Raw genomic sequence first — 26,473 nt, 5'->3', positions numbered from 1 at the left:
TTTTTTCTGGAAACCGTGATACTTTTTTTTTCATGATTCTTTGATGAACCTTTTTTGAGATAGAAATCTTCTTTAACATTGAAAATCTTTACTGTTACTTTTGGTCAATTTAATATATCCCTGGAGAATAAAAGTATTCATTTCATAAAAAAAAAATATTTTTCTGGTAGTGTAACAGTATCAAAGAATGTAACCGTGGGGCCGATCTTCTGATCAGGTGTCACAGATATGTAAATATAGGCAGTCATGTATATGCAAATGTAGAAGTTTGACATGAGCCACAGGCAGCTTAGTTTCCATAACTGCACTTACACTGTTAAAGTATGTTTTCACAGATTAACAAACTCAAAATATCAAGGAACACAATTTGACATTGGGCTCTATGACAGTATCTGTCCTTCAGGGGGAGCTACGCCACAGGACTGTAACGCACACATTGAGGAGATAAATAAAGCCGTGATGAATGAGCAGGAGCTGGCACTGGTTCAGCCAATCCAGTTCCACAGCATGCCAGTGAAAACCATTACAACGCCAGGATCAACATCTCTCAACTCGTGCACACACACTCCAGCACGTGTGCATGCAAACACACGCTTTCAGTCACATATCACCAGCCGTGGGTTTCTGAAAATCATCAGAACTACTCTTCCACAGATTTCTAGAAGTTTCTCTTTCTGTAACTGTTTTCCTGAAATTACTGTCACGGTCATTACAGTGCTTCTGGGTAATGAACTCATTAATAACTTTAAAAGATACCTCAAAGTGACATGGTACTAAAAAAGGATTTTTCGAGCAGTACCTTGGCTTTTTTGGACATGATCATCATGGTTGTAGCTAATTATTCTGTCCCACTGACTCTACATTGATTTGAGTCCCTCAGCATTAAAATATTTCAAAATATTATAATCCAACAGTCTGTTATCTGTATTTCTTCATATCTTCATTTGTATAATATCTTTGCTTTTGATTAGCTACACTAAAAAAAATGTATGACCCCAAACTCTTGAATGGTAAAGAAAAGTATTAAAAATAAATGTAATCAACAAGGACAGTTAATATATTTATAATGCTACATACGATTTCTATTTCCAATAAATGCTGCTCTTTTGAACTTTCCTTTTTCCTATCCTGAAAAAAATGCATCACGGTTTTCAACATTGATAATAATAATAAATGTTTCTTGAGCATCAAATCATCATATTAGAGTGATTTCTGAAGGATCATGTGACACTGAAGACTGGAGTAATGATGCTGAAAATTCAGCTTTGATCACAGGAATAAATTACATTTTACAATGTATTAGAACAGTTATTTTTAATTGTAATAATATTTCACATTATTACAGTTTTTACTGCAATTTTCATCAAATAAGTGCAGCCTTGCTGAATAGAAGAGACTTCATTTTTGAATGGTGTACTTTTTCTGTTCTTCAGTTTTATTACTATTTTCTTATATTTCATCTAACTTTGAAATCTATTCCAGATGAATGGCACAAACATATGGTAGCACACATGGGCCTCAGTAGGTCAAATGTGAGGTTCAGCAAGGTTTTATTTGTTGCATTAACCACACTGTAATACATTCCTCTGTTGAACCGAGTGTACTTCTCTACTGAAGCGAAAAACTATTTTTTACAGAATGGCAATCATAAACTGAGCTTTTCAGTGATGACGTGAGAAATAAACAAAGATTTCCTTTAGTAGTGTGTCATTTGCCTTTTTCTTGACCTGTGCAGTCTGTTACTATTAATATGTCTTTAGTTTGATAAACTCATTTTCTAAGGCTGTTTACAGCTGGTATTAAGATGCGTTTAGGCCAATCGGATCACAAGTAGACGAGGGAGACACATTCCCGTTTACACCTGGTGTTTTAATCTCTTGTGTCCACTTTCACCCACTTCTGTCCTGATTTCTTCGAGGGGAGGGTCATAATGGACGGGTAAATGTATGAGCTTTTCAGATCTTTCAATCTAATGGACAAAATAAGCTCATGTAATTCACATATGAACCTGAAAGGTGACGACAGAAAAACATACAGAGAGCATCAGCTTTAGTTTCGGCTCTGACAGCCGAAGACCAGCCGAACGCTGTGAGTGTGTGTTAGAAATCAGGAATGCTGAGAGAACATTGTGCTTGGTGTGTTTTTCATCTTCAAACCAAACTTGGGTCTCCAGCCGATAAAGTTTAAATCCCGTCTGGCTAGCGCTTCCCATTCGATCTGGTGGAGAATAGGCGTGTTTTGTGGCTGTTTGAACACAGAACACACTTCTGGAAGTGGTTGAAAGTGGACAAGCTCAAAGCGTTTTAGACCCCGTTTACACCGGTATATAGCGTCGTCCACTTGTTATCCCATCGACAAAAACGCATCTTAATACCACGTGTAAACAAACAGGGCCTTAGAAAATAATGTGGTTATGCATTGATCCCCTGTATACATCTGGCCTCATTCTCCTTTCTTCCCTGCTTTTCTTCTATGGTGAACAGATTTTTATTGCTTTACTGACAGCATGAGCTTCTGTTTGGTTTCAGAGCGAGGAGAAGAGCGCAGGAGATCAGACTATGTTTGGAGGAGAATACCATCACTGAACTTACACAGTACTTTTGTGAGGAAATGCAGGTGATGATGGAAAAATAATAATGTGATATATATATGTGTGTGTGTGTGTGTACCTTTCGGCCCTTTCCCTGGCGCTGGTTCAGCCGTGCTGCGGGTCCATATCAGCATGATTCCTCCCGAGTCTCCGGTCAGGATGTCTCCATTATTGAGGAAAGCCAAACACTGCACAAATTTGGGCTTCTCATATTTCTGTCATAGAGACACAAACAAAAGTAATTTATGTAAAGTCAGTTTTAATGAACTCTGTACTAGTCAAGCTGACCTGCAGAACTAGTCAACCAATGCTTCTTGGAAATATCGCAAAAATAAAACCTATCTTAACCCTTTTGACTCTATTTAACTCAATATTTATGAATTTTCTCTGAAATCGTCAACAAGTAAATGTCACCCATTCGGCGGAATGGCCCATTATCTCTTTCAAGTATAGAAATTAGTACAAAACTAATTATGAAAGTTTCTTTTATTTTTCAGTGCTTTCCTTTTACAATATATGGCTATTACTGTCATAGGATTAATATTATAACTATTATTATGTAGTAGTGTAATATAGACAGACACTAAGTCACAACTAAAAGAGTTTTGAGTTTTTCTTTGTTCAATTTGCACACTTAATATGGATTGCTCTTAATTTTGAACTCTCAAAGTGCACCATATTGATGAATTTAACTTTAAAAAGCACAACATTTTCTGATTTACCAAAAACAAAGATCTTACCAAAAAAGATTTACCAAAAATCTTGTAGGAAACACTTGCTATAACAATGCAGCTTGTTCTAGGATTCATCACTGTGGAGTATAGTTCAATTGTATTTTACAATTAGTAGTTATTCCATCTGTTAACTCTTACTCATTCCTACTCACTCATTACATGTCATTGGTAGTTTTAAGGAATAGGAGTTAGTATACACATTCAAGAGCGTGCAAAGATCGGTTGTGTTTATGATCATATGTAGTGGGCCGGTCTGGGCCAAAATGCCAGGGCCGATTTTTTTGTCCCAGTCCAGCCCTGATCTACTCTACGTTGCCCATTACAGTTCAGCACAGGCTTCTGAAACACCGTCTCCTTGCAGCAGATCTCCATTTGTGTGTAACCTTTACACATTTTATAAGCTCATCATGAGTTCTCAGCTGGTCAAAATGCCATTCTATGTAGCTACACACACACAACGAGCGCATTTAGCCCTGAACACAGCATTGTCTTGGCAAAATAAAGGTCTTAGAATCCGATCGTTTTTCGTTTTTTATCTGTAGGTTTGGTCTTGAAAACGACAGGGTGAACGCTAGCGAACCAGGACTAAATGCCTTCTTTTTTTGTTCCAGACCAAAAGAACCGAATTGCAAGAGTGAACACACCGTAAATAAGCACAATCAGAAATGTATGTATATGAAACAATATAACAAAGTAGTAATAAACAGTAATATCTACCGACAATAATCTTACTAAAACAGCTTAATAATTTAAAAAAATGCTATCATGAAAAGTGGGATTATGCTTAATAATCATTGAATTACAGTTCTGAAAAAGTTTTGAAATGTTTTTGAAACTGGAGTTTAAAATCAGAGACTTGAGAAAACACTCTTGAAGACAAAGAAGGATTCTGACACTAGTCTGATGATGCAGTTTCTGGGAAACTCAATGGGCATATTAAAGGTGCACTAAAAAAAACGCATGATTTTAATGATGTGCATAAAATATATCAGTGATATGCTTTCTTACACCAAAGATGCCTTGTTTGCGTGCCAGTGAGGAACCGCTCCAGGTCCAGAAGAAGATATGGGATTTCCCACAAGTCACAATGGTGTTGGCGTCAGTCGGGTGAAACTCCACCACTAACACCACTTCATTGGTTGTCTGATAAAACAGTACATTGGCAAAACCATTACATGAAGAACAAAGAGATGAAAGGGAGATAAAAGAGGAAATGTGCATTGAAGCAGGTTGAGGAAAAAAGGTACAAGTGGAACAGACATGGCAAAACATGAAACGAGGAGAAGGAAACTGTAACAAGATGAAAACGAATTGAGAAGAGAGGAGAAGGATATAAGATAAGGGCAAAGAAAAGAAAGGGACAAAGGAAGGGAGGAAGGGAGTGGTGATATGTGTGAGAAAAGGAACGGAATGAATAAAAAGAGTGTGTCCACGTACCTTAATCTCTGCGATTTTTGATTTCTTCTGCCAGTCCCACACAGTGAGCATGTGCTCATTAGAGTCATCGATCACACTGAGATGAGTGCCTGAGTCCTACACACACACACACACATTGAGAATCAATGACTGTTCACAAACAAATACACTGCCGGTTTCTTCAGTTACCCTTAAAAAGAGCTATTTATATTTGCATATGGTTTGTTTATATAGCTCAATATGACCCAAAAGTGCTGCGCCTGGTGTTGAAAAAAACAGGTTAAAAAAGACTTCCTCCTGGATCATAGATTTCCATAAAAACCAGAAGATCAGGAAATAAAACTTATCACAAACGATATTTCACAAATTTTAGTCATCATGATGGCCAGTTTCAAAGATTTTTGCAAAAGTGCTTTATATTCGGGAAAACAGCACTCTTGCTCGGGTGATATTGCTTAACTAGCCATATCCTTTATACATATTAGAAAACAAGAATTTACACAGAGACATTTCTGCCCCCTATCTTGAATTTTGGGGGCATTTTAATTCATTTTGGAGGAATTTTTGCTCCAAGCCCCCGTTAATTTCCAACCCTGTCGTCTGTGCTCCATGATGGAGGGGGGCCATTCATTTAAATGAGTAAATAATACAACTATGAGATTTGAGGGGTCGGTGTTATAAGAGATATCAAGAAAGCCAGAGTAAAAAGGTTTGCTTTTAATTTAGATTGAAAAGTTTCAGTATTTTCTGTGCAATGCAAGACACACACAAACACATGGCTATCTTCATAATTCTAGTTTTGAATTCGACCCAAATCCAAAATTTCACTTGCACTGCACTGCAATATACAGTGAAAGTCCAAAGTTTCATTACTGCTAAAAAACATTTTTTTATTCATGATTAATATTGTATTGCATATAATGTGTGCTGGTCAATAGTCTAAAATTAAGAAACCCCTAGAAAACAGTAGATAAAAAATAAAAAAACACTAACATCGGAACATTGTACATTTAAGATAGGCTACTTAATATATTATTCCAATATCCAAATATGATACTAAATGTCACAGAAAAAGAGGGCTTTTATTTGAGACGTGCTGTCTTTGCATTTGAACATTGAACATTTTAAACCCATTTATAGAAAATAGTTGACAATGAATAGATCGAGCGGGATTCTTTATTGCTGCCGATTTTCAGGCTCTTTTTAATGATAGGTCTTACGCATCTGCCCATCATCCTCGCTTGCTATTTGGGAAATGAACCCAGCGCTATGATTGGTCGAAATTGAGGTCAAAATGCGTATTCGCTACGCAAAATGCGTACAGGTTGGCAGGTCTGTTAAAGAGGGCAAATGTTATCGTTCAACTGAACTCTGCGTTTTAAACACATTATGGTCTTCGTCCATGCAATAAATACACATCCCTGAATAAGCGCAGTTTTATAGCGCATTTAAGGTATTGTTAATGGTATGATCCATTTCAGGGGTGGCCAAAATTACGATTTAAAATCCGTCAGCGCTAGAAATGTATCTTTATAATTACAGGTAAATCTTCATATGACCTTCTTTGACCCCCCCCCCCTCCCCCCTAACATCTTGTTTTGATGTCCTTCATGGGGATCCAGGCTTCTTTAGTGGAGTCAGATCCCCGTAATTCACACCCCGGACATAATGAGTCCTTCCTTCTGGTCTTTGTCAGTGCACAAACAGCAGAGTTTTGGATTAATTCTAGTCTTTGGTAGACCAGAATGGAGGGTATTGTTGAGGGAGTTGTTAGGCAATGCTCATTAAACACAGTGAAATGCAATTAAATTAGACTCACGGCTTTAGAGAAAGCGAGGGATCCAACTCCTCTCTCGAAGGTGCCGAGGCCGATGATCTGCAGCGTGGACAGACTGACCGAGTCCCAGACTCTCACGTGTGGCTGGAGCGGCTGAGGATCACAGCAAGAATTCAAGAGGGAAACATTCAAAAAGGTTATTCTGATAAACGAGTAACATTGTCAGTGAAGAACAAGTAGTATAACGGGAAAACTGAATGCAACATGAACCCTCATGCTGAGTGCTTTTACAGCGTTTAGTGGTTTATGTTCTTTAGTGTTTGTCTTGAAAGTTTGTTTGCTAAAGCAGAAAATAAACTAGCCAGTTATTCTAGATCTGTTCTCCTATTTTGCATATCTAAAGGCAATATTTGAGAATGAAGTACATTACTTTAACAGACCCTTGGAAGAAAAAAAAGTAAAGAATGACATTTAAAAACTGAGAAAATGCCATGAAAAAAATCTACTTATGCTGACAGGAAAAAACACAGCAACAACAATTAAACTGTATGAATCATTTGCCGTGACTCGATAATCTACATACTCGATAGAGACGACTACACAACCGGCAACATTTACTGATGTTTTGGAAAAAAAATCTCTTCTGCTCACCAAGACTGCATTTATTTGATGAAAATTACAGTAAATATAGTAATACTTTAATATACAGTACCTGTCAAAAGTTTGAAAACATTTTAATTTTAATGTTTTTGAAAGAATCCTCTTCTCACCAAGACTGCATTTATATAATCAAAAATACAGTAAAAACAATAATATTGTGATATTAGTATTATATAGTATAGTATTAGATATAGTATTAACATAGAAAACAATAATATATATATATATTATTGTTTTCTATGTTAATACATTTAAAAATGTAATTTATTCCTGTGATCAAAGCAGTATTTTCAGCATCATTACTCCAGTCTTCAGTGTCACATGATCCTTCAGAAATCAGTATAATATGATGATTTGATGCTCAAGAAACATTTAATCAATGTTGATAACAGTTGTGCCGCTTCATATTTTTTCAGGACTTGTTTATAAATTTGAAAGCTCAATTTATTTGAAATAGAAATCTTGCATAACAATGGAAAAGTCGTTGTCACTTTTGATCATTTTAATGCATCCTTGTTGAATACGACTATTACTTTATTTAGATTTTTTTTTACTGACAGCAAACTTTTGAACAATAGTGTACATTGAGGCAAACATACAGGAAAGTTAGTGTTTTAATCATAATAGTTATGTTGATCAAACTCACTCTTCCATCCTTATCCACTCCTGCGATCTGTCCTGTGGCGATACGGATCTTATCTGGGTGAACAGCAAGACTATGAGAGAACGAGAGAACGAGAGAGAGAGAGAGAGAGAGAGAGAGAGAGAGAGAGAGAGAGAGAGAGAGAGAGAGAGAGAGAGAGAGAGAGAGAGAGAGAGAGAGAGAGAGAGAGAGAGAGAGAGAGAGAGAGAGAGAGAGAGAGAGAGAGAGAGAGAGACATTCACTCATCAACACTGTTGAGCTATTTGATCGTGTTTGCCACCAAGTATACAAGCTCTGTCAACCTAAATGTTCAGAGACCTACCAATATTGGTCTGTCCAGATACTGATATCTACAGATAGGCGTGAATTCCACTATTTACATATTTTACAAAATATTAACATAAAATGTTTTATTATTTATTGATAAGGCTGTCTGTGGACTCTAGAACTGAGATAACAGGGATGAACAATGTCAACAATCTCAATAAAACCCAACTGTATTGGTCCATCACTATTACAGTGGTTGTTGAAACGTTACCCATGTACTTCAAATGCGTATATAAGTGTATGTACTTTTAAGCCCCCAACATTTAGTTTTAATGTGTCGTTGTTACACGTTACATGTTTGTCCTGTAGTAATAACAGTAAATTATGCTTAATTACATGCAACTAACTCTAAACCAAACCCTAATCCTATAGTAAGTACATGTAGTTAATTAAAATTACTCGGTACTTAAATGTATAATTACACTGTAAAAACCATGATAAGTGGTAAACACGTTTTGAACTGAATTGTCCACTCCAATTAAAGCCATTGAATGGGTGCCATTGACACGTGACACAAGTGCGCTGTGAAGCTCGCACAACATGTGACGGTCCTCTGTGCTTCAGCAGCAGCTTTCATAGAAATATTCAGTGAGAGTGAGAGATTTAATCATTGCCAGTGTCAATGTCCTGCAGGACCAACAGATAACGGCATGTCCTCAATCACACCATATGTGTTTTCATCGGTCTCACCATTTGACACAGTCCGTGTGTCCTAAGTAGTGGCGCTGTGTCCTCTCCTCGTAGTTGAAGAGCACGACCACCGAGGCGATGAAGTACACGATCTCCCCGGTAGGCAGCAAGTACACGTTTGCACGGCAGTCACGTCCCCTGTATCCGTATCTATCCGTCTGAGTCAAGGAGAACACAACAATACACCACAAACAAACTCTACAATAACTTCTGAAGGCACTTTTTGTCATATCTGTGTAATGCTTTACACATCCGTCTGTGAATTTAATTCATTTGGGGGATGAATCGGTGAATCAACTTAAAATATTTAAGTACATTTTTAATTATTTGACAACCGTAGTAAATATGATACTTTTCTTGCCTTATAAGATTTAATCCATTTAAAAACAAAATTCACTAATTATTTATGATGTATTTTCATGTTCTGCTTTCAAAACTGGAATTTTATGTCATTATTTTGCCTATTTAAAGCCTTTTAAATGGCCATTGTTAATGAAATGTGTTCTATAAATAAACTTGGCTTGATCTTTGCCGATGAAAACTAGCTTGTGGCTAACTCGGGTACGCTTACATTTGTTTTGAATGTTGATCAGTGCACATTGTCGCTTTTCAAATAAACAAATAAATCAATAAATAAAATAAATCGCTTAAAGTGCAAATGCAGAAATACCATGTGCCGAGCGCAAAGTATGCTAGAAAGGATACACCCACTCCAGTTTGAGTCTCTCCGGGGGGAGTTCGGTGCGCACCTCGTCGTAGTTCTCCACGTCCGACGGGATAAACATTGTGATGGGGCGTCCTCGCATGAACATTTTGATGTAGTCTCCCTCTGTGAAGAGATTTGATGAAGAAAAGATATTCTAAGACAAAATACTAGAAAAAACAAACAAACAAATTATAGAGAATTAACAATTATTAACCAATAAGCACGTTATGAAACGTATCTCAAACAAAACTCGTGTTTGTTTGTGTGAAGTACATGCATCTGGAGATGTGCGCCAGTGCACATGGTCTTTAAGAAGAGTCTGTAAGAGTTCATTTTAGTCATTTTAATATAACACACAACATATACAGTAGGTTACCTTCTAACATTGCTCCTCTTTACTTAACAGGTTAACAGTTTTTACAAATTGGTTTTTAAGTGAAGCTCTTTGATGGAGTTAGTAAAGCTCATGCGCTGAACTCATTCAAACCCAAGCAAATCAAAATTGAAGCCGCGAGCGCCGTGCAGAAGGGCCAGAGCAATGATAATGCCCAAATTATACTGCGATTTAATAAAGAAAAGAGCGTTTCAGGCAGAAATTTCAAAGTGGTGAAAAAATGGACAAAGACAGAGTGAGGCAGAAAAAAATCATAATGTTTTCTCTAGTCTCCAGAATCATTTTGTGCTGTTTTTAATTATATTAAGTATTTAACCCAGGACAAGACATCTGACCACAGATAACCTTTAAAAAATAATCACCAGTATATTCTTTACTGTCATAAACTGTCATAAAATTTACTGTCATACATTACTTAGGGATATAGTTCGCCCACAAATAATATTTCAGTGATCATTTACTCACCCTCATGTTGTTCCAAGTCTTATGTGGAACATAACAGAAAGAAAGTGTCTTTGTGTTTTTCTTTTGTTTTTTGGTTTACCAACATTCTTCAAATTATATATTTTTTTAATGTTCCACAGAAGACAGTCATCGGGTTTGGGACGACAGTTAAACGACGACAGAAATTTCATTTTTGGGTGAACTGAATATAAATCAAATATTTTGCCCAGAAACTGTACAGTAATAAGGAGTAGATTTTTTTTTGCATTATGGTAAAAATGTGTGCAGTTGTCATACAAATAATGTTACAATGAATCATTATAATAAAATAAAAATTTTCTTTGTACAAAATGTACTTTTTTATTAGTTTGATTTTGGGGTGAAATATGGGCTAGATGTGTTCTTGAGCGGTTCGGTGAGATTCAGCCGTAAAGCTGTTCTGGCATCATTACTTCAGAAAAACACATTCCTCTGCTAATGACTTACTGGTGGTGAATCTCTAAGTCACCTATTTAGACCAACTGAACTGTGAGAAGACGTGAACAAGCGAGATGTTTGTCCGTCGTTTATCCTGGGAGGAAATCCACTTACTCTCCATTCCTCCAGAAATTTTACTTAAGATATTGAGGAACAAAAGCGGCAGAGAGACAGAAGAAAAGAGGAGGGAGTGACTGAGCATTGATCTTTCAGATCGATCAACATGTTAAGAGAATTAAAGTGGGATTAGTGTCAGAAACGCTTATAGTCCAGCCTGAAGCGGTACGGGAGCTTTCGGCCCTGGAGGGAGGAAGGCCTTACCTTGACTGTTTTTTTCACGGGTTGACATTTTAGCTGGGTATGGGACAGAAATAATAATCTCTCAAAACACAAACACAGAAAGAATGACAGACAAGCAACATGTCAAAGGTTTTTTTAAGATGGGTGTGATCATTAGAAAGAACTAGAACAACAAATAAGAAACCACAAGTCAAAGGAATGCAGTTTGTGCACGTCTTTGCCAAGATTAAAATGTCCTGAGAGATGGAGGTGGTGCTCACACCTGTACTGTTCTAGCCTCGGGATAAGGTCGTTCCAGGGCACACTCGCCCCGCGACCACTGACAAGAGTTTTTTCAGTGTCACTGCTAATCTTGCCCTGGGCCAACGCCAAATACTAAGAGCTATCAGTGGCATCATGCTAGCTTTCATTTACACGTCTGGAACGGTTTTTACAGATGTTACTGTGCACAGAATTGGATTTGTTTTAATGTGCACAAAAGGTCTGAAATCTTGCACAAGGCATCAGTTTTGCCTGCACCACTGAGATACAGGAAATGAGAGGAACACATTAGGGAAAAATGAAGCTGAAACATAATAGATCACGTGAAAGGCAAAATGAGACTTTACCTTGGCTGATGACTGGATCTCGGTGTCTAAAGAGGAAATGGGAATAAAATCAAAATATTGTTAACGCAAGACACAAATGGCATGTTTGTTCAACTATAGGAATGTGTTAAATGCATGCGTTACATCCAAAATAAAAATTCATTTTATCGTCATCATTTGCTCACTCTCATGATATTCCCAACTGATATGACTAATGTCGTCAAGGTCCAAGGAATAAGTAAGGAATAATTGACAACAGGACATTGAATTATCAGAAACGAATGCACACCCGAAAGTGGTAATGCGGCCACGGTGTCAAGCGGAGGCATTCTTTTCTAATCATTCTACTGACCGGAACCAATTATTACACTTGCATTGTTCAGATGTGGTATTTTAAGACGTTTGTCAGGTTTCTGTCCTTAAAAGGCTCTTGTATGTAGGACTAATTTCTTAGACATCTCAGCCCGTGCCTCAATTTCTAATTCCAAATCATAATTTTAGAGATAGCAACAGAGGCTTCAGCCACTGATAGCAGACTAATACAGTTATTAATGCACATATATATATATATATATATATATATATATATATATATATATATACAGAGAGAGAGAGAGAGAGAGAGAGAGAGAGAGAGAGAGAGAGAGAGAGAGAGAGAGAGAGAGAGAGAGAGAGAGAGAGAGAGAGAGAGAGAGAGAACAGTGTTCGTGCTTCAAGAACATCGTTATTACCTCGCTAGTGAGAAATTCATGTAGCTTTTAAGTTGCCAAACTATTTTACTGATAAAATCAACAGGTTTCTGTGCGAGTGTGTGTCCGTACTTTAAGTGTGTGTGTTTGTGTGTGTGTTTGAGTGGGAGAGAGAGCGGGAGAAAGAGTATGAGCTTTCTGTACATAATAAAACAATTATGTAAATAATGTAATAAAACAGTAATAATTTGCCATTTTTATCCTATTGTTTACTATATTTTATTGTTTTTATTTTTTTGGTCAGTGTCGCTGTGGGTTTTGATTCTTTTACTGTTGTCGGCTGTCAGGACCTGAAATAATGGTAATCATTTGGCGGAGTGATATGGAACTGTAATGCGGTCAAGACATGTCTGGAACTACTTCAGCCATGTTTCTCTGAAAATAATTGCACACCTTAGAACGTTGTCAACCAATCAGATTTAAGCATTCAACTGGCCAGTAGTATAATGCTAATTAATTCATGAACTACTATTAAAATGAACAATACATTTGTTACAGTATTTATTAATCTTTGTTAACATTAGTTAATACAAATACAACTATTCATTGTTAGTTCATGTTTGTTCATGTTAACATTCAACTTGAAATGAATTATTAGTAAAGATTAATAATAAGTATTAATACATATTTTTCATTGTTAATGCAGTTAACTGGAACCTTATTGTAAAGTGTTATCAAAATTACATAAAAGCACTATAAATGCACCATATCATAAGTTATATGTTATAGCGGAGGAGAAGATTATCTGTGAATAGCCGCATAAATTTCGGCCATCACTGTTGGAAGACTTGCAATATTGCACACAATGGTATAGTTTTATGTTAGTGTTTGGAATGTGATGTGTCCATCCCTTTTCAATGTTGCTGGTTGAAAAAGAGCACATCAGAGATTCTGCATAACTTTTGATGATAAAAATAACAAAATAAATAATTTCTCTTCAGAATTTTCAAGCAAGAAGCAAGTACCACGGATCAATTTGATTATTTGCAATAACACATGACTAGACCCTGATGGAATCTGTGGACTTTTTCACGTTATGTGCTGAAATTGGATGAATGACTGGAATGAGTGGAATGAATTCAAACTAAGATAAAATGAATTGAACAGCAAGTACTAAACTAAACTTTGGTAGCTGAAAGCAAATTCCCCAAAATAAATAAAACATTAGATGCATTGAGTATCGGTGTAACTTCCTGAACGATGTGAGCTGGAGCATCATGGATTTTTTTTTCTTGGAACAGTTATCAAGAAAAATTACTTAAAAAGCCTAAAGCATCATTACAAAATAAAAGAGTATCTACAATCAATAAATAAATAAAAACACTGGTGAAAAAACCTTTCCATTAATCAGATTGGATGGGTTAAATAAATGAGGTCTCATGGCAACAGCATGAGTCTTAATATTCAGTGGACAAAGGGAAGCTAACACTTACTTCTCTGCATTCTTCACCACTTTGGACAGCAGTTTGGATGTGGAGGCTGCTTTCACCAGCTTATTCCTGTTCTCCTCTCCACTGTCCCATGTGCTACTCTGAGAACGCTCCATCCCTCCACCGCGCTTGGCACTGCTACCCCTGCCGGAGATGTAAATTACACAAGAAAAACATTTCATTGGAAAAAGAAGCGATAGCACAGAAGCTGAAAAACAAGTCTAGGGGAGAAGTTCAATATTGAGGCGAGAGGTATTGTGAGCTTGGAGGTAATGAAGCTATTAAATCTAGATAGATCTACACCAAAAATGGGTCACAGTTTTGTTCTGACAATTTTACACCAGAGTCTCAAATCCAGATCCTCCAAACACAAATACCCACTCCTCAAATTTGGTTAATTTCAGACTGGAAGCCAGAAGTCAAGCAACGCCCCTTGAAAGTCAAAGATGCATCCCTCAGGTAAAAGTTCATGCATATGCCAAAGCATAATCCACTCGACGATTAGTACACACTGGGGAGCTGAAAACTTTAAACCCAGTCCTGTGGTAAGTTGCATGATATTTTTTGGGGGAAAAGGCGCCACACAGCCAAGCTAAAGGAAGGTAGAGAAGGAAACACACATCAGAGATTTAGAAAGGTAAAGTAGAGGAGCGTTATCCTCAGGCGAAGCTGTATGCAAGAAGAAAACGTTATCAAACTTGTTTTCTGGACCATCCCTTCTATGGGACTGAACAGGAGGCTCGTGTGGGGGATTGTGGGATTGACAGAAAAGCAAGTAGAGCGTCAAAAATGTTTTTGAACTTTATGCAAACTAAAGGCCAACATTTATTCATTAATGATGGATAATCATGGAGCCTGAACCAGCAACCTTCTGGTTACCAGCCCTAAGCTTCAGCCACTACGCCACATCTCCCTCACCTTAAACTCTTTAAAATAAAGCTTCTTAAAGGGCGTTACTGCAGTGAAGCTATAGATGAACAATTTGAGGTTCTCCAAAGATCTCTTCAGTGAACAGCTCTTAAAAGAACCATTTTAGAGTGGAGGACATTTTAATAATCTAAAGAACCTTTAGTGGAATGGATGTAAAAATGTTCTTCGTGGAACCATATGCCAATAAAGAAAGAGTGTAGAGGAGAATATGTAGTTCAGGGGAAAAGGTTAGGTAGAAGTGATCCAGAAACTCAGAAGTACATAGAAACATTAAAGCCCAAAGTATACTTTGTTTTTTGAGCGCACACTAGGGTGTGTTTGTGCGTATTGGGAATTTCATCATTAGCATAGTATTTTATCTATCTGCACATAATCTGTAAGGAATGCGCCTTGAACTTTTTTTGCACTAGATAAAAATGAAACTTAGGAGAACATCAACAACACACCCCTCAAAAGCACAACAATAGACAGCCACGCTGATGAGGGCTTGTGTGAGGGAGTTAAGAAATACTTTCAGCTCTAGTTTATGCGAGAACAAAGACATTTTATCGGTTGTAACTTATGGAGAGAAATAGCGCAGACACTGGACAAAAATGCAACTTTCTGTGTTTGCGCAAGATATCAAATGGAATATACTTTGGGCTATGTACGCATACGCTGAAAGTTTGTGCGAAAACTCAAGAATACTTTGGGCTTAAGGCAATTAAATCGGTCAGAGCTGTAGCATAGTACCTCCAACCTCACCGAACATGGAGTAAGAGAGGAGGGAAAGGAACGGATAGTCCTCCGGGGCAGAGCAGACACACTTCCACGTGAAAAACTGGCTTGAGCTCTACATATGCGGCCACTTGTGAGATTTAATGATGTCAATCCCTAATATATGTGTGATAAAAGTTGTATGAGTGCACCAAAATGCCATATGCCAATAAAATTACCATGTTCTACCACATAATACCATGGTACTAGCTCGACAAGACTCGGTCTACATCAAGATTTGGTCTACTAGCTCCACCAATTGAATTTGGCTGATTAACTGCATTACTTTACATCTCCACAAGTAAAATAGCATTGAATTAGTGCTAATAGAAACCAGTGTAGAATGAATATTTATGTTAGTTTTTTTTCTCATAAGCGGAAACATCATGCAAATTATCTTAGTTAGCAGTCCACCAGCATTCACTGCACTTTTTCTATTTCTAAGCCTAAAAAAAAAAAAGAAAAGAAAACACATATCTTGCATTACTGATATAGACATTTCTAAGAAAAAAAACAAACAATCTCTGACACATTTTTAAAACGCATTGCGCTAACCACAAGACTCTATGGTGCTACTGTAGACTTTGCTAGTGTGAGTGAAATCTTCATAGTTTGCAGAGAGGATTTTTCTAAATAATGTGACTGCGGCCTGACTCTGGCAGATCATTTTCTAATTGCGTCGTCTAGAAAGCATGGATTGGGCCATGAAATGACATTAAGGAAACGGCTAATTGGTTTTCCGCTTCTCTTTAGGTAATTGGATGGGACAGCTTGCAGAGTCAATATGAATAATTCAGCAGGGTTGTTGCGTTATTAAGTACAGACTAGAACGGTGTTGAAGCATTGCTGAGCTAATGTGTTAGCCTGATTACTGCATGGATTACTAAGCAAGAACTAGGGGTCTGAGCACTGAAGGGACGTCACATCTGCTTTCCATTACTTCCTCTTCTGGGTGGATCGCTCGGAGTGATCACATTCTGACCTACAGTGCCGGCCTGATGCTAGCAGGACATTTAGCATGGAATGAAGGACTCGTACTGATACACGATGGGAAAACAAGATGGAATACAATATTTTGTTTAGATACAATCAATTTCAATTTACATTTTAATCAGAATACTGATTAAAGTTCAAGTCTGAGTATTTTTATGTATGGCTCCTTCAGTCGAACAGCAAATGTGTACCATGTTCTGGAAATAAAAATCCCATTCTTTTTTTCATAAAAATATATATTTTTTCTGAGAACGTACAAACCTTTCTACATTGAGCTCTGAGAACAAGTGATCTGTGATTTCAATGTGACTTAAAAAAAATCCTAAAATTTAGCAAATAACGGATGTGAATTGGTCTCCCTCCAGTGTCAAATGACTTATACATACATAGACTAGCATTCAAAAGTTTGGGGTCAATAAACATAAAAAAAAAATGAATACTTTCATTCAGCAAAGATGCACTACATTACATTTATTTATTTATTTATTTTATTTGTATTAAAAGAACAGAACTTATTTTAAATGTGTGTGTGTGTGTGTGTATATACAGTATATATATATATACATATAATTTTAAATAACATATATATATATATATATATATATATATATATATATATATATATATATATATATATATATATATATATATATATATATATATATAAACAGTTATTTAAAATTGTAAAAATATTTCACAATATTACTGTTTTTACTGTATTTTTGATTAAATAAATGCAGTCTTGGTGAGAAGAGACTTCTTTCAAAAACATTCCAAAATCTTATTGACTCCAAACTTTTGAATGATAGTGTATACATTTCTATATTTGTATACTTATAATACTAAGTGAGAAGAAATGAATTGTTTTATTAATCATATTTTAACTGTAACATTTGCATGCTTTACGGGATTAGTAGTTCGTTGTTTCTTCTTCAAATCAAATATTTTAATGTTGTGATTTATCTAGGAGATGATTGGTTTGGCCCAAGGCTTAGAACTTATAACTAATACGTTTTCAAATCCCTATGGAGAAAATGAATGTGGAAAATACTTCCGGAACATAGGCAGATAAAAAAGGAGTCAGTGTTGCTCTCTATTGATCTTGATATTGATTGAGGAAGCATGTCAGCCCTGCCCCTTGGCTTTACGTCAATAGGTTGCGAAACCGCTGCAAGCTGATTGCCAAACGCCATTCGAACACTGCCAGAAATCACACGGCTGTTGGGAGGAACCTTTTGGCCGGGGTCGAGCCCTTGTTCTCCGAGGCTTGTCTTTGGGGCTGTGGGGGATGAGGGGAGGGGGGGTTGCTGGAAGGGGTGCTGGGCGCTGAGGGGGGTTTATCATTAGTCTGTGGCGGCTCCTCTTTCTCCTTGATCCCCTCCATCAGAGGCTTGTCTTTTTTCCGCTCTCCACCACTGTGAAAATAACATGCAGGTAAACAAAGCAAGTTCTGATACACATGAAAAGATGAGGAGAGCCGAGCGGCTCAACACTGAGCTCAAACACTCACAGACATTCAGATGAATATATTTCTGCAGGCTGAAAGAATAACACACATTAAACAGAGCATCTGTTCGGACAAACATTTGAATGGTGCAAGTTGAGTCGACAATATTGACTCGTCACCATCTTCCCACAAGAGAGGACTGTATAGGTCTAGCTTTAATGTGTTTATCTATTAAAAAAAAAAAATCGTGTTTTCTTTTAAGGCTATGTCTACATTCATCCGGATAAGTTTGAAAATGGAGTTGTCGTTTCTAAATGCTTTCAAGCGTTTCAAGCATTTTCATGCAAAAATGTCTCGTCCACACTGAAACGTCGGAAAACGCAATAAATGTTCACTGAGATTATACCGAGAGACCAGACATAAAGTTCTCACGCTATTCTTCTGGCATGATCATTTTATCAGAAAAATATGTCACCGTTTACTGCTGCGTTCAGCTCAAGCTCAATCATCAAAAACGCAGTTGCTCTCATATTTTGACGCAGAACAGCAGTTTCGAGTATATTTTCTGTCATCTTTGCAGGAATGTAATTCAAAGATTGTACAAAGGAACATTTATCTTTAGCAACACTGTGAAAGTCAATAACACATAGCAGGCACATATACAAATCATAGAACATTTAAACATAGATATCTATCCAGGGCTTGATCAGGGTTTTCCAAAGTTACTAGTCACTCAGCATTTTAGCTGGCGACAATTTTGGCATCGATACCATGGGGAAAAAACTGCCAAATAGATATTTTTAATATTATCTCATAATTTGACATCAGGCATATTAGGCTGCTGTTACTTTAAGACCTGACGCAGGGATTACGTTTTCTTTCTCAGCTGTTTACGTTCACTTAAAACATAACCGACTTGTGTTTACGTGAAAACTCGCCAAGACCAGCATTTTGACATTATTTTGTGTGTATTTGACTGTTTAAGTGCAATAAGCAGTGAAAAAGAAATACATTTTGCACTGAGAGGTGGCTTTATGTGCGCACAAAATCTGCTAGAATGAGTAAGTTTATGAACAATCCCACAGCGAAAATCAAGCCCTGTTACACCAACAATATTCATCTGGAGCAAATGAAACGAGTGAGTGAGGGAAGGAGGGTTTGTGTGAGAAAGCACAGTTGCAATCGTGCATCTATTCAACATTTTAGATATTTTAGTATCAATATGTATTGAAAAATCCATATTTTTGACAACACTAAATTGCACTTAGATGTCTTTATAAAAGACTACAATTAAAAAATGTATATTACATATATAATTCAACCAGCCAAAGTGGCTAGTAGGAGTGACTGCGTTACACACCAACGGCGAAATACACTTGCATTTGGTGGGTTTGCGAGTGTTAATGTCAAACCCTGTATCTATCAGTACAATATGCGTTTTCACACTCCGCACTACAACGCAAAAACGCCGTCTCAGTGTGGACACCAGGTCATAACGTAGAGAAAAAGATGCGTTTTCAAATGTACACAGATTAGTGTAGACGTAGCTCTGGTACAGTGATTCCCAAACCCGTCCTGGCGGTTCGCCACTTCTACTCATTTTGATTATCTCCCTAATCTACTAACCACACACCTGGGTCAAATCATCAGCTCATCAGTGGACCGAGTCATGAGCTGAAACGGGTCCGAGAAGAGAGACATCCAGAACGTTTTAGAGGAGGCTTCCAGAACATTTTCATGTTTCAGTTATGTGTGTGTGTGTGTGTGTGTGTGTGTGTGTGTGTGTGTGTGTGTGTGTGTGTGTGTGTGTGTGTGTGTGTGTGTGTGTGTGTGTGTGCACGTTACCTCTTGGCGGCCGAGGAGAGTGTCTCTTTCTTGGCTATAGACACTGTGGAAGTATCTCTGTGAGATTTGCGGCCGCTGGAACTGCCGTTGGCGATGCAGGACATTGAATAAGCCTCACGCAGCGCGGTCTGACCTGCGGGACACAACACACAGCACTCTTAGGCCCTCGTACCTCAAAACAAGGGAACATGTTGGGCCATTTACTTTACTGTGAACCTTCCCACACCTTTTGATAATGCTGCCTAAATCATAATCATACACTGTTCGTTCGTTGGCCAGAGGAGAACTGCCCCCCGACTGAGTCTGGGTTCTCACAAGGTTTTTTTCTCCATTCTGTCACTGATGGAGTTTGGGGTCCTTGACACTGTCGCCTTTCTTCACCTTTGTCGCCATTAGCTTTTGGCTTGCTTAGTTGAGGACATTTAATTTTATATTTAACAATACTATTACAACATTATTGTCCTGTTATCTCAGTAAAGTTGCTTTGAAACAATCTGTATTGTAAACAGCATTATATAAATAAAGGTGACTTGACCTTTTGACTTTTAATATCCATGAATTGTCCAGACAGTTTTTTTTTATATTAATAGTAGCACTTTACAATAAGCTTTCCATTGTTAACATTAGTTAATGCACTGTGAATTTACACGGACAAACAACTTAATGTAAAGACCTTAATGTAAAGTGTCGCAATGATTAATTCATAGAATTTTATAACTTGAAAGATTTACATTCACTATAGAAATTTCCAGACACTTCTGATTAAAGATTGAATTGATTTCTATGACGTTTGCATGCTTGAACTGATGAAATTAAACCTGATCAATGGTCAGGGAAGACGGAGAGACAGGATAGACAGTAAAGAGAGGCGGCATCCAGACATTAGTGCTCTGATTCACTAGTCTACCACTGATGATTCAAGAATACTATTTGTTTTGCATTTGAATCTGATTTTGAATACATTACGCTACTGTTCACTCCTGGGCAAAAAAAAGGCCAAGCCGAAAATTTAATGGTCTTAAGCATTTTAATCACACGTCACTGGTCAGGAAATCAGCAAGAATTGCACAAATGCTGTGAAAAAAGTAACTTGGCATGGAATAGCCTTCAGGAAGAAGTCAGTGTTGTTCCACTCAATAGCTTCAGTTCATGAGGACATCTTCCAGTTCCTTTAGTTTAACGTGACACCAAATACTCTCTACCGGGTTTAAATCTGGACTCTGACCAGGCCAAGAGACCGACTTCTCGGGTGTCTTTGCAATATGGGCAGGAGCATTGTCTTGTTGAAAAATAACATCTGATCATTCCTCTTTCATCTGTGGGAAGCAAGACATTCTGCAATATTCTCCTGCACTCCCAAGCATTAAAACCAGACAGCAGCTCGTCCTCCACGCTTCACGTTTGTAGAGATGCATTTATTATTACATTTCTCAGCAGATTTTTGAAGACAACTCTCTCGAGCTTCACCATGCAGCTCGTGCTTCAGTGCGATTCATCACTCCACACACACTTCCCACACTAGCCAAAAACTTCATTCTGTCTATGATGTTTTTCTGAGACAGCAATGGCTTTTTAAGTAGTGCAATTTCCTGACCAAAAAAAAAAAAAGTGGTTAAGACAATTAAAAGCTTTGTGTTTAGTATACAATGTTACGCAAACATACACTGCTGTTCAAAAGTTTGGGGTCGGTAAGATTTTTAATGTTTTTAAAAGAAGTCTCTTCTGCTCACCAAGGCTGCATTTATTTGATTAAAAATACAAAACGAACCCTGTAATATTGTGAAATATTATTTCAATGTAAAACAGCTGTTTTCTATGTGAATATATAGTAAAGTGTAATTTATTCCTGTGATCAAAAGCTGAATTTTCAGCATCATTACTCCAGTCTTCAGTGTCACATGATCCTTCAGAAATCATTCTAATATGATGATTTGATGCTCAGGAAACATTTATGATTATTATCACAGTTGAAAACAGTTGTGCTGCTTCATATTTTTGTGCAAACCGCGATTCATTTTTTTCAGGATTCTTTGAAAGTTCATGAGAAAAGCATTTAATTAAAAAAAATAATATTTTGCATTATTATAAATGTCCTTATTGTCACTTTTGATCAATTTAATGCGCCTTACTTTTCTGAAGAAAAGTATTAATTCCTTAAAAAAATAAAAAATGGTATTGAGCTCAAACCTCTGAACGGTAGTGCATAAATGAAGAATGTCAGATGTCTGGATAGTTGAGGCACACGGGCTCCAGGATGGGATTCACGGTTGCAATGGTTTGCATCAGCTGCGCTATTTAAAACTCTCTGAAACATCTCTTCTCTTGACCTTTGCTCTGAGACACACACACACACACGCCTGTGCAGTTATTGTGTGCAGGATTCAGATGATCACAGCGTGCGCGTGTGTATATTATCAGGAGGCGGCGATGCGATGTCAGAACCACATGGCTCCGTTTCACGCTCCATTAGCCCACAACAAACACACACAGTGTGTGGCTGACCTCATCAGAGCACTGAGAGAATGTGTGTGACTCAACAAAACAACTACCGCTCACATTAATGCCTGGTCCAGACAGGTTTCTTTAAAAACTCAATCAGGATGTTTATACATATTTAATCAACAATTTTAACAACATATTAATTAATTATCTAGTTCTGTTGGTTTATTCTTAGATTAAAAAATAGCTCTAGCCTCATATATATTGTATATTTGTCAGTGCTGATTTTATGGGAAAATCTGCAGAATTGTGTGGAGCAGATTTAAACATGGTAAAATGAGACAATCAGAGCTGAGAGTTCACTCCTATTGGCTACAGTTACAGTGAACAATTATTTTGATAAATCAGCTGATTCAACATTATTTGGAGCAAATTAACTTCTATTCAGCTTTTGCATTAGATGTGCGATAAAACCATCTTACAGCTATTACAGATAAACATATCTATGAATCAATATTACTATTTATTGTAAAATAATAATTTATATATTTATGCATTTGGCAGACACTTTTATCCAAAGCGACTCACATTGCACACTTCCTGGGAATCAAACCCGTGATCTTGCCGTTGCTAGTGCTATGCTGTACTGTTTGAGTTATTGTAATAATAATACTAATAATACTAATAATAATTTAACCACGATTACAGGTACAAAAAAAGCGGGAAAAGGATAAGTTTTAACCATTACATTTTGTCCAAATTACTGATAGTTGAAAATTAGCCAAAATATTTAAAAAAAATATCAATCATACATCCATCATACGCTGTAACTCGACTCGTGTACAGAAACCAGCGATTATAGTTTATAAAGTTATAAACACGGATTTTTTTCTTACAGAAACGCTTCGCCTCAGAAAGCCTTCATTAACCCCCTGGAGTCCTATGGATGCATTTTTATAACGGATGAATGCACTTTTATGATGAATGCACTTTTATGATGAATGCACTTTTAGAATGGATAGATGCACTTTTATGATGGATGAACTTTTATGATGGATGCCCTTTTTTTGATGAATGCACTTTTATGATGAATGCACTTTTATGATGAATGCACTTTTATGATGGATGAATGCACTTTTATGATGGATGAACTTTTATGATGGATGAACTTTTATGATGGATGCACTTTTATGATGAATGCACTTTTATGATGAATGCACTTTTATGATGAATGCACTTTTATGATGAATGCACTTTTATGATGGATGAATGCACTTTTATGATGAATACACTTTTATGATGGATGAATGCACTTTTATGATGAATACACTTTTATGATGGATGAATGCACTTTTATGATGAATACACTTTTATGATGGATGAATGCACTTTTATAATGGATGGATGCACTTTTATGATGGATGGATGCACTTTTATGATGGATGAATGCACTTTTATAATGGATGGATGCACTTTTATGATGGATGGATGCACTTTTATAATGGATGGATGCACTTTTATGATGGATGGATGCACTTTTATAATGGATGGATGCACTTTTATGATGGATGGATGCACTTTTATGATGGATGAACTTTTATGATGAATGCACTTTTATGAAGAATGCACTTTTAGAATGGATGAATGCACTTTTATAATGGATGAATGCACTTTTAGAATGGATAGATGCACTTTTATGATGGATGGATGCACTTTTATGATGGATGAACTTTTATGATGGATGCCCTTTTTTTGATGAATGCACTTTTATGAAGAATGCACTTTTAGAATGGATGAATGCACTTTTATGATGGATGGATGCACTTTTATGAAGAATGCACTTTTAGAATGGATGGATGCACTTTTATGATGAATGCACTTTTATGATGGATGAACTTTTATGATGAATGCACTTTTATGAAGAATGCACTTTTAGAATGGATGGATGCACTTTTATGATGGATGCACTTTTATGATGGATGAACTTTTATGATGGATGCACTTTTATGATGAATGCACTTTTATGATGGATGGATGCACTTTTATAATGGAGGGATGCACTTTTATGATGGATGGATGCACTTTTATGATGGATGAACTTTTATGATGAATGCACTTTTATGAAGAATGCACTTTTATGATGAATGCACTTTTATGATGAATGCACTTTTATGAAGAATGCACTTTTATGATGAATGCACTTTTATGATGGATGGATGCACTTTTATGATGAATGCACTTTTATGATGGATGGATGAACTTTTATGATGGATGCACTTTTATGATGAATGCACTTTTATGATGGATGGATGCACTTTTATAATGGAGGGATGCACTTTTATGATGGATGGATGCACTTTTATGATGGATGAACTTTTATGATGAATGCACTTTTATGAAGAATGCACTTTTATGATGAATGCACTTTTATGAAGAATGCACTTTTATGATGGATGGATGCACTTTTATGATGGATGGATGCACTTTTATGATGGATGGATGCACTTTTATGATGGATGGATGCACTTTTATGGGCTTCAAAATCTCAGGGATCATTCACTGCCATTATAAAGCTTGGAAGAGCCAGGACATTTTTTAATATAACTCAGAAAGTGTTTGGCTGAAACAAGAAAGTCATATACACCTAGGATGATTTGAGTGCGAGTAAATTATGGGATCATTTTCATTTTTGGGTGAACTATCCCTTTAATCCTTCATCCTGTCACGACAGATCATGCTGTTAAGATCAAATCAATAATGAATGCGTGTGTGTGTGTGTGTGTGTGTGTGTGTGTGTGTGTGTGTGTGTGTGTGTGTGTGTGTGTGTGTGTGTGTGTTCAGCGAGATGGCTTTCATGGCTTTCTAGTTTGAGCATTCAAGCATAAGATGACCTTCTTCCTGTGTATGCTACTATACTGTACTGTGTGTGTGTGTGTGTGTGTGTGTGTGTGTGTGTGTCTAGTCAGCACAGCCTCACAGGAAGTCCTTATGTGACCCAACTCCAACAGGAAACCGAGGAAATATCTGCCTTCCATCAGAAGACGGTTTGCCTCCAAAAACCACTGCATTCTCCATCACTCTCATGCTTAAAATACGGCAAAAAATGTAAGCATCTAAAGGTAAAGACACTCTTAATTACAGTCAGTGTTATTTATATGAAAGAAGACACTCTTATTAGCAATAAAAACACCTCAGTAACAGCCAAAATAAAGCACACTGCCTCACTGACCCACACATCTTGCAAAAGTGATCAGAGTTGTCCAACAATATTTATCAGATTAACCGCAAAAACAATACATCAAAGCCCAGGATTCAGCGGCTTCTCTTTTCCTCGGGGAATCCAGTCCTTCCACAGATACCGTCTCGAGAGCAGCTGGATCAGGAGACACTGAGGTTTGGGAGACCACTGGAGTGGAAAGAGTGAGCGTTTGGGGAAAGATACTAATGTGGGGGATTATGGGAAATGAGGGGGAATAGATATGGGATTGAGCAGTGAGTCAGCCTTGAAACTCACATCAACATGGTGAGAACCAATGAGAAATGAAGGAGAATAATGGGCCATAAAGGGCACAGCGAGAAAATATGGGCAGTGGGAAGAGAAAGGGGAATATCCAGAGAAATGTGAACCAGCACAGCAATATTTAAAATTAATATATATTTTTATATACAAAATATTTAAATAAAACGTTCAGTAAAAAAGTGTTGATATTATTATTATTGTAACACACAATTAAGTGCTAGTACCTAAATTTAGAATGTAAAGCAATGACTATGAGTTCCAAATTTTCAGAAATTAAGGATAATAACATTTAATGTTAATAACTCCTAATTTATACACCAACGTTCAAAGGTTTTGGGTCGGTAAGAGTTGATGTTTCTGAAAGAAGTCTATTAATGTTATTAATTATCAATGTTAAAAATAGTTGAAAACCACGATGAATTATTTCATTTGATATTTTATTTATTCGTTGGTGAATAGTAAGTTAAAAAAAACAGGGTTTATTTGAAACAAATCTTTTTGTAATATTATAAATGTCTATAAGAACCATTTTGAGATTCAAAGCATTGTGTCGAATTCAAATAGTTGCAGTTTGAAAACCAGATAGATCGATTTGAATTCAACAAATAGTTTTAAGTAT

At 36.8% G+C, this 26,473-nt stretch overlaps 1 protein-coding gene across 5 annotated transcripts in view; it reads right to left on the bottom strand.

The window, feature by feature from the left end:
* eml4 (EMAP like 4) overlaps positions 1 to 26,473 on the bottom strand; it is a 115,106-nt gene that overhangs the window by 15,773 nt on the left and 72,860 nt on the right. For 2 of the 5 annotated variants that reach the window (XM_077247066.1, XM_077247064.1), the window contains exons 3-14: positions 19,896 to 20,028; positions 17,836 to 18,018; positions 13,928 to 14,068; positions 11,767 to 11,792; positions 11,180 to 11,212; positions 9,543 to 9,666; positions 8,838 to 8,987; positions 7,824 to 7,893; positions 6,560 to 6,670; positions 4,762 to 4,857; positions 4,333 to 4,467; positions 2,670 to 2,805 (exon numbers count right to left, since the gene is read on the bottom strand). In XM_077247066.1, coding sequence (XP_077103181.1) covers positions 2,670 to 2,805; positions 4,333 to 4,467; positions 4,762 to 4,857; positions 6,560 to 6,670; positions 7,824 to 7,893; positions 8,838 to 8,987; positions 9,543 to 9,666; positions 11,180 to 11,212; positions 11,767 to 11,792; positions 13,928 to 14,068; positions 17,836 to 18,018; positions 19,896 to 20,028 — 1,338 coding nt within the window. The remainder of the gene's footprint in view (positions 1 to 2,669; positions 2,806 to 4,332; positions 4,468 to 4,761; positions 4,858 to 6,559; positions 6,671 to 7,823; positions 7,894 to 8,837; positions 8,988 to 9,542; positions 9,667 to 11,179; positions 11,213 to 11,766; positions 11,793 to 13,927; positions 14,069 to 17,835; positions 18,019 to 19,895; positions 20,029 to 26,473) is intronic. The other 3 variants (XM_077247065.1, XM_077247067.1, XM_077247068.1) reach the window with 3 other exon arrangements.

This window comes from Siphateles boraxobius, unplaced genomic scaffold, assembly GCF_051911475.1.
Source record: "Siphateles boraxobius isolate OS27281-9 unplaced genomic scaffold, OSU_SipBor_1 104, whole genome shotgun sequence".
NCBI classification, from domain to species: Eukaryota; Metazoa; Chordata; class Actinopteri; order Cypriniformes; family Leuciscidae; genus Siphateles; species Siphateles boraxobius.
This window is presented reverse-complemented; position numbering and strand designations above follow the sequence as displayed.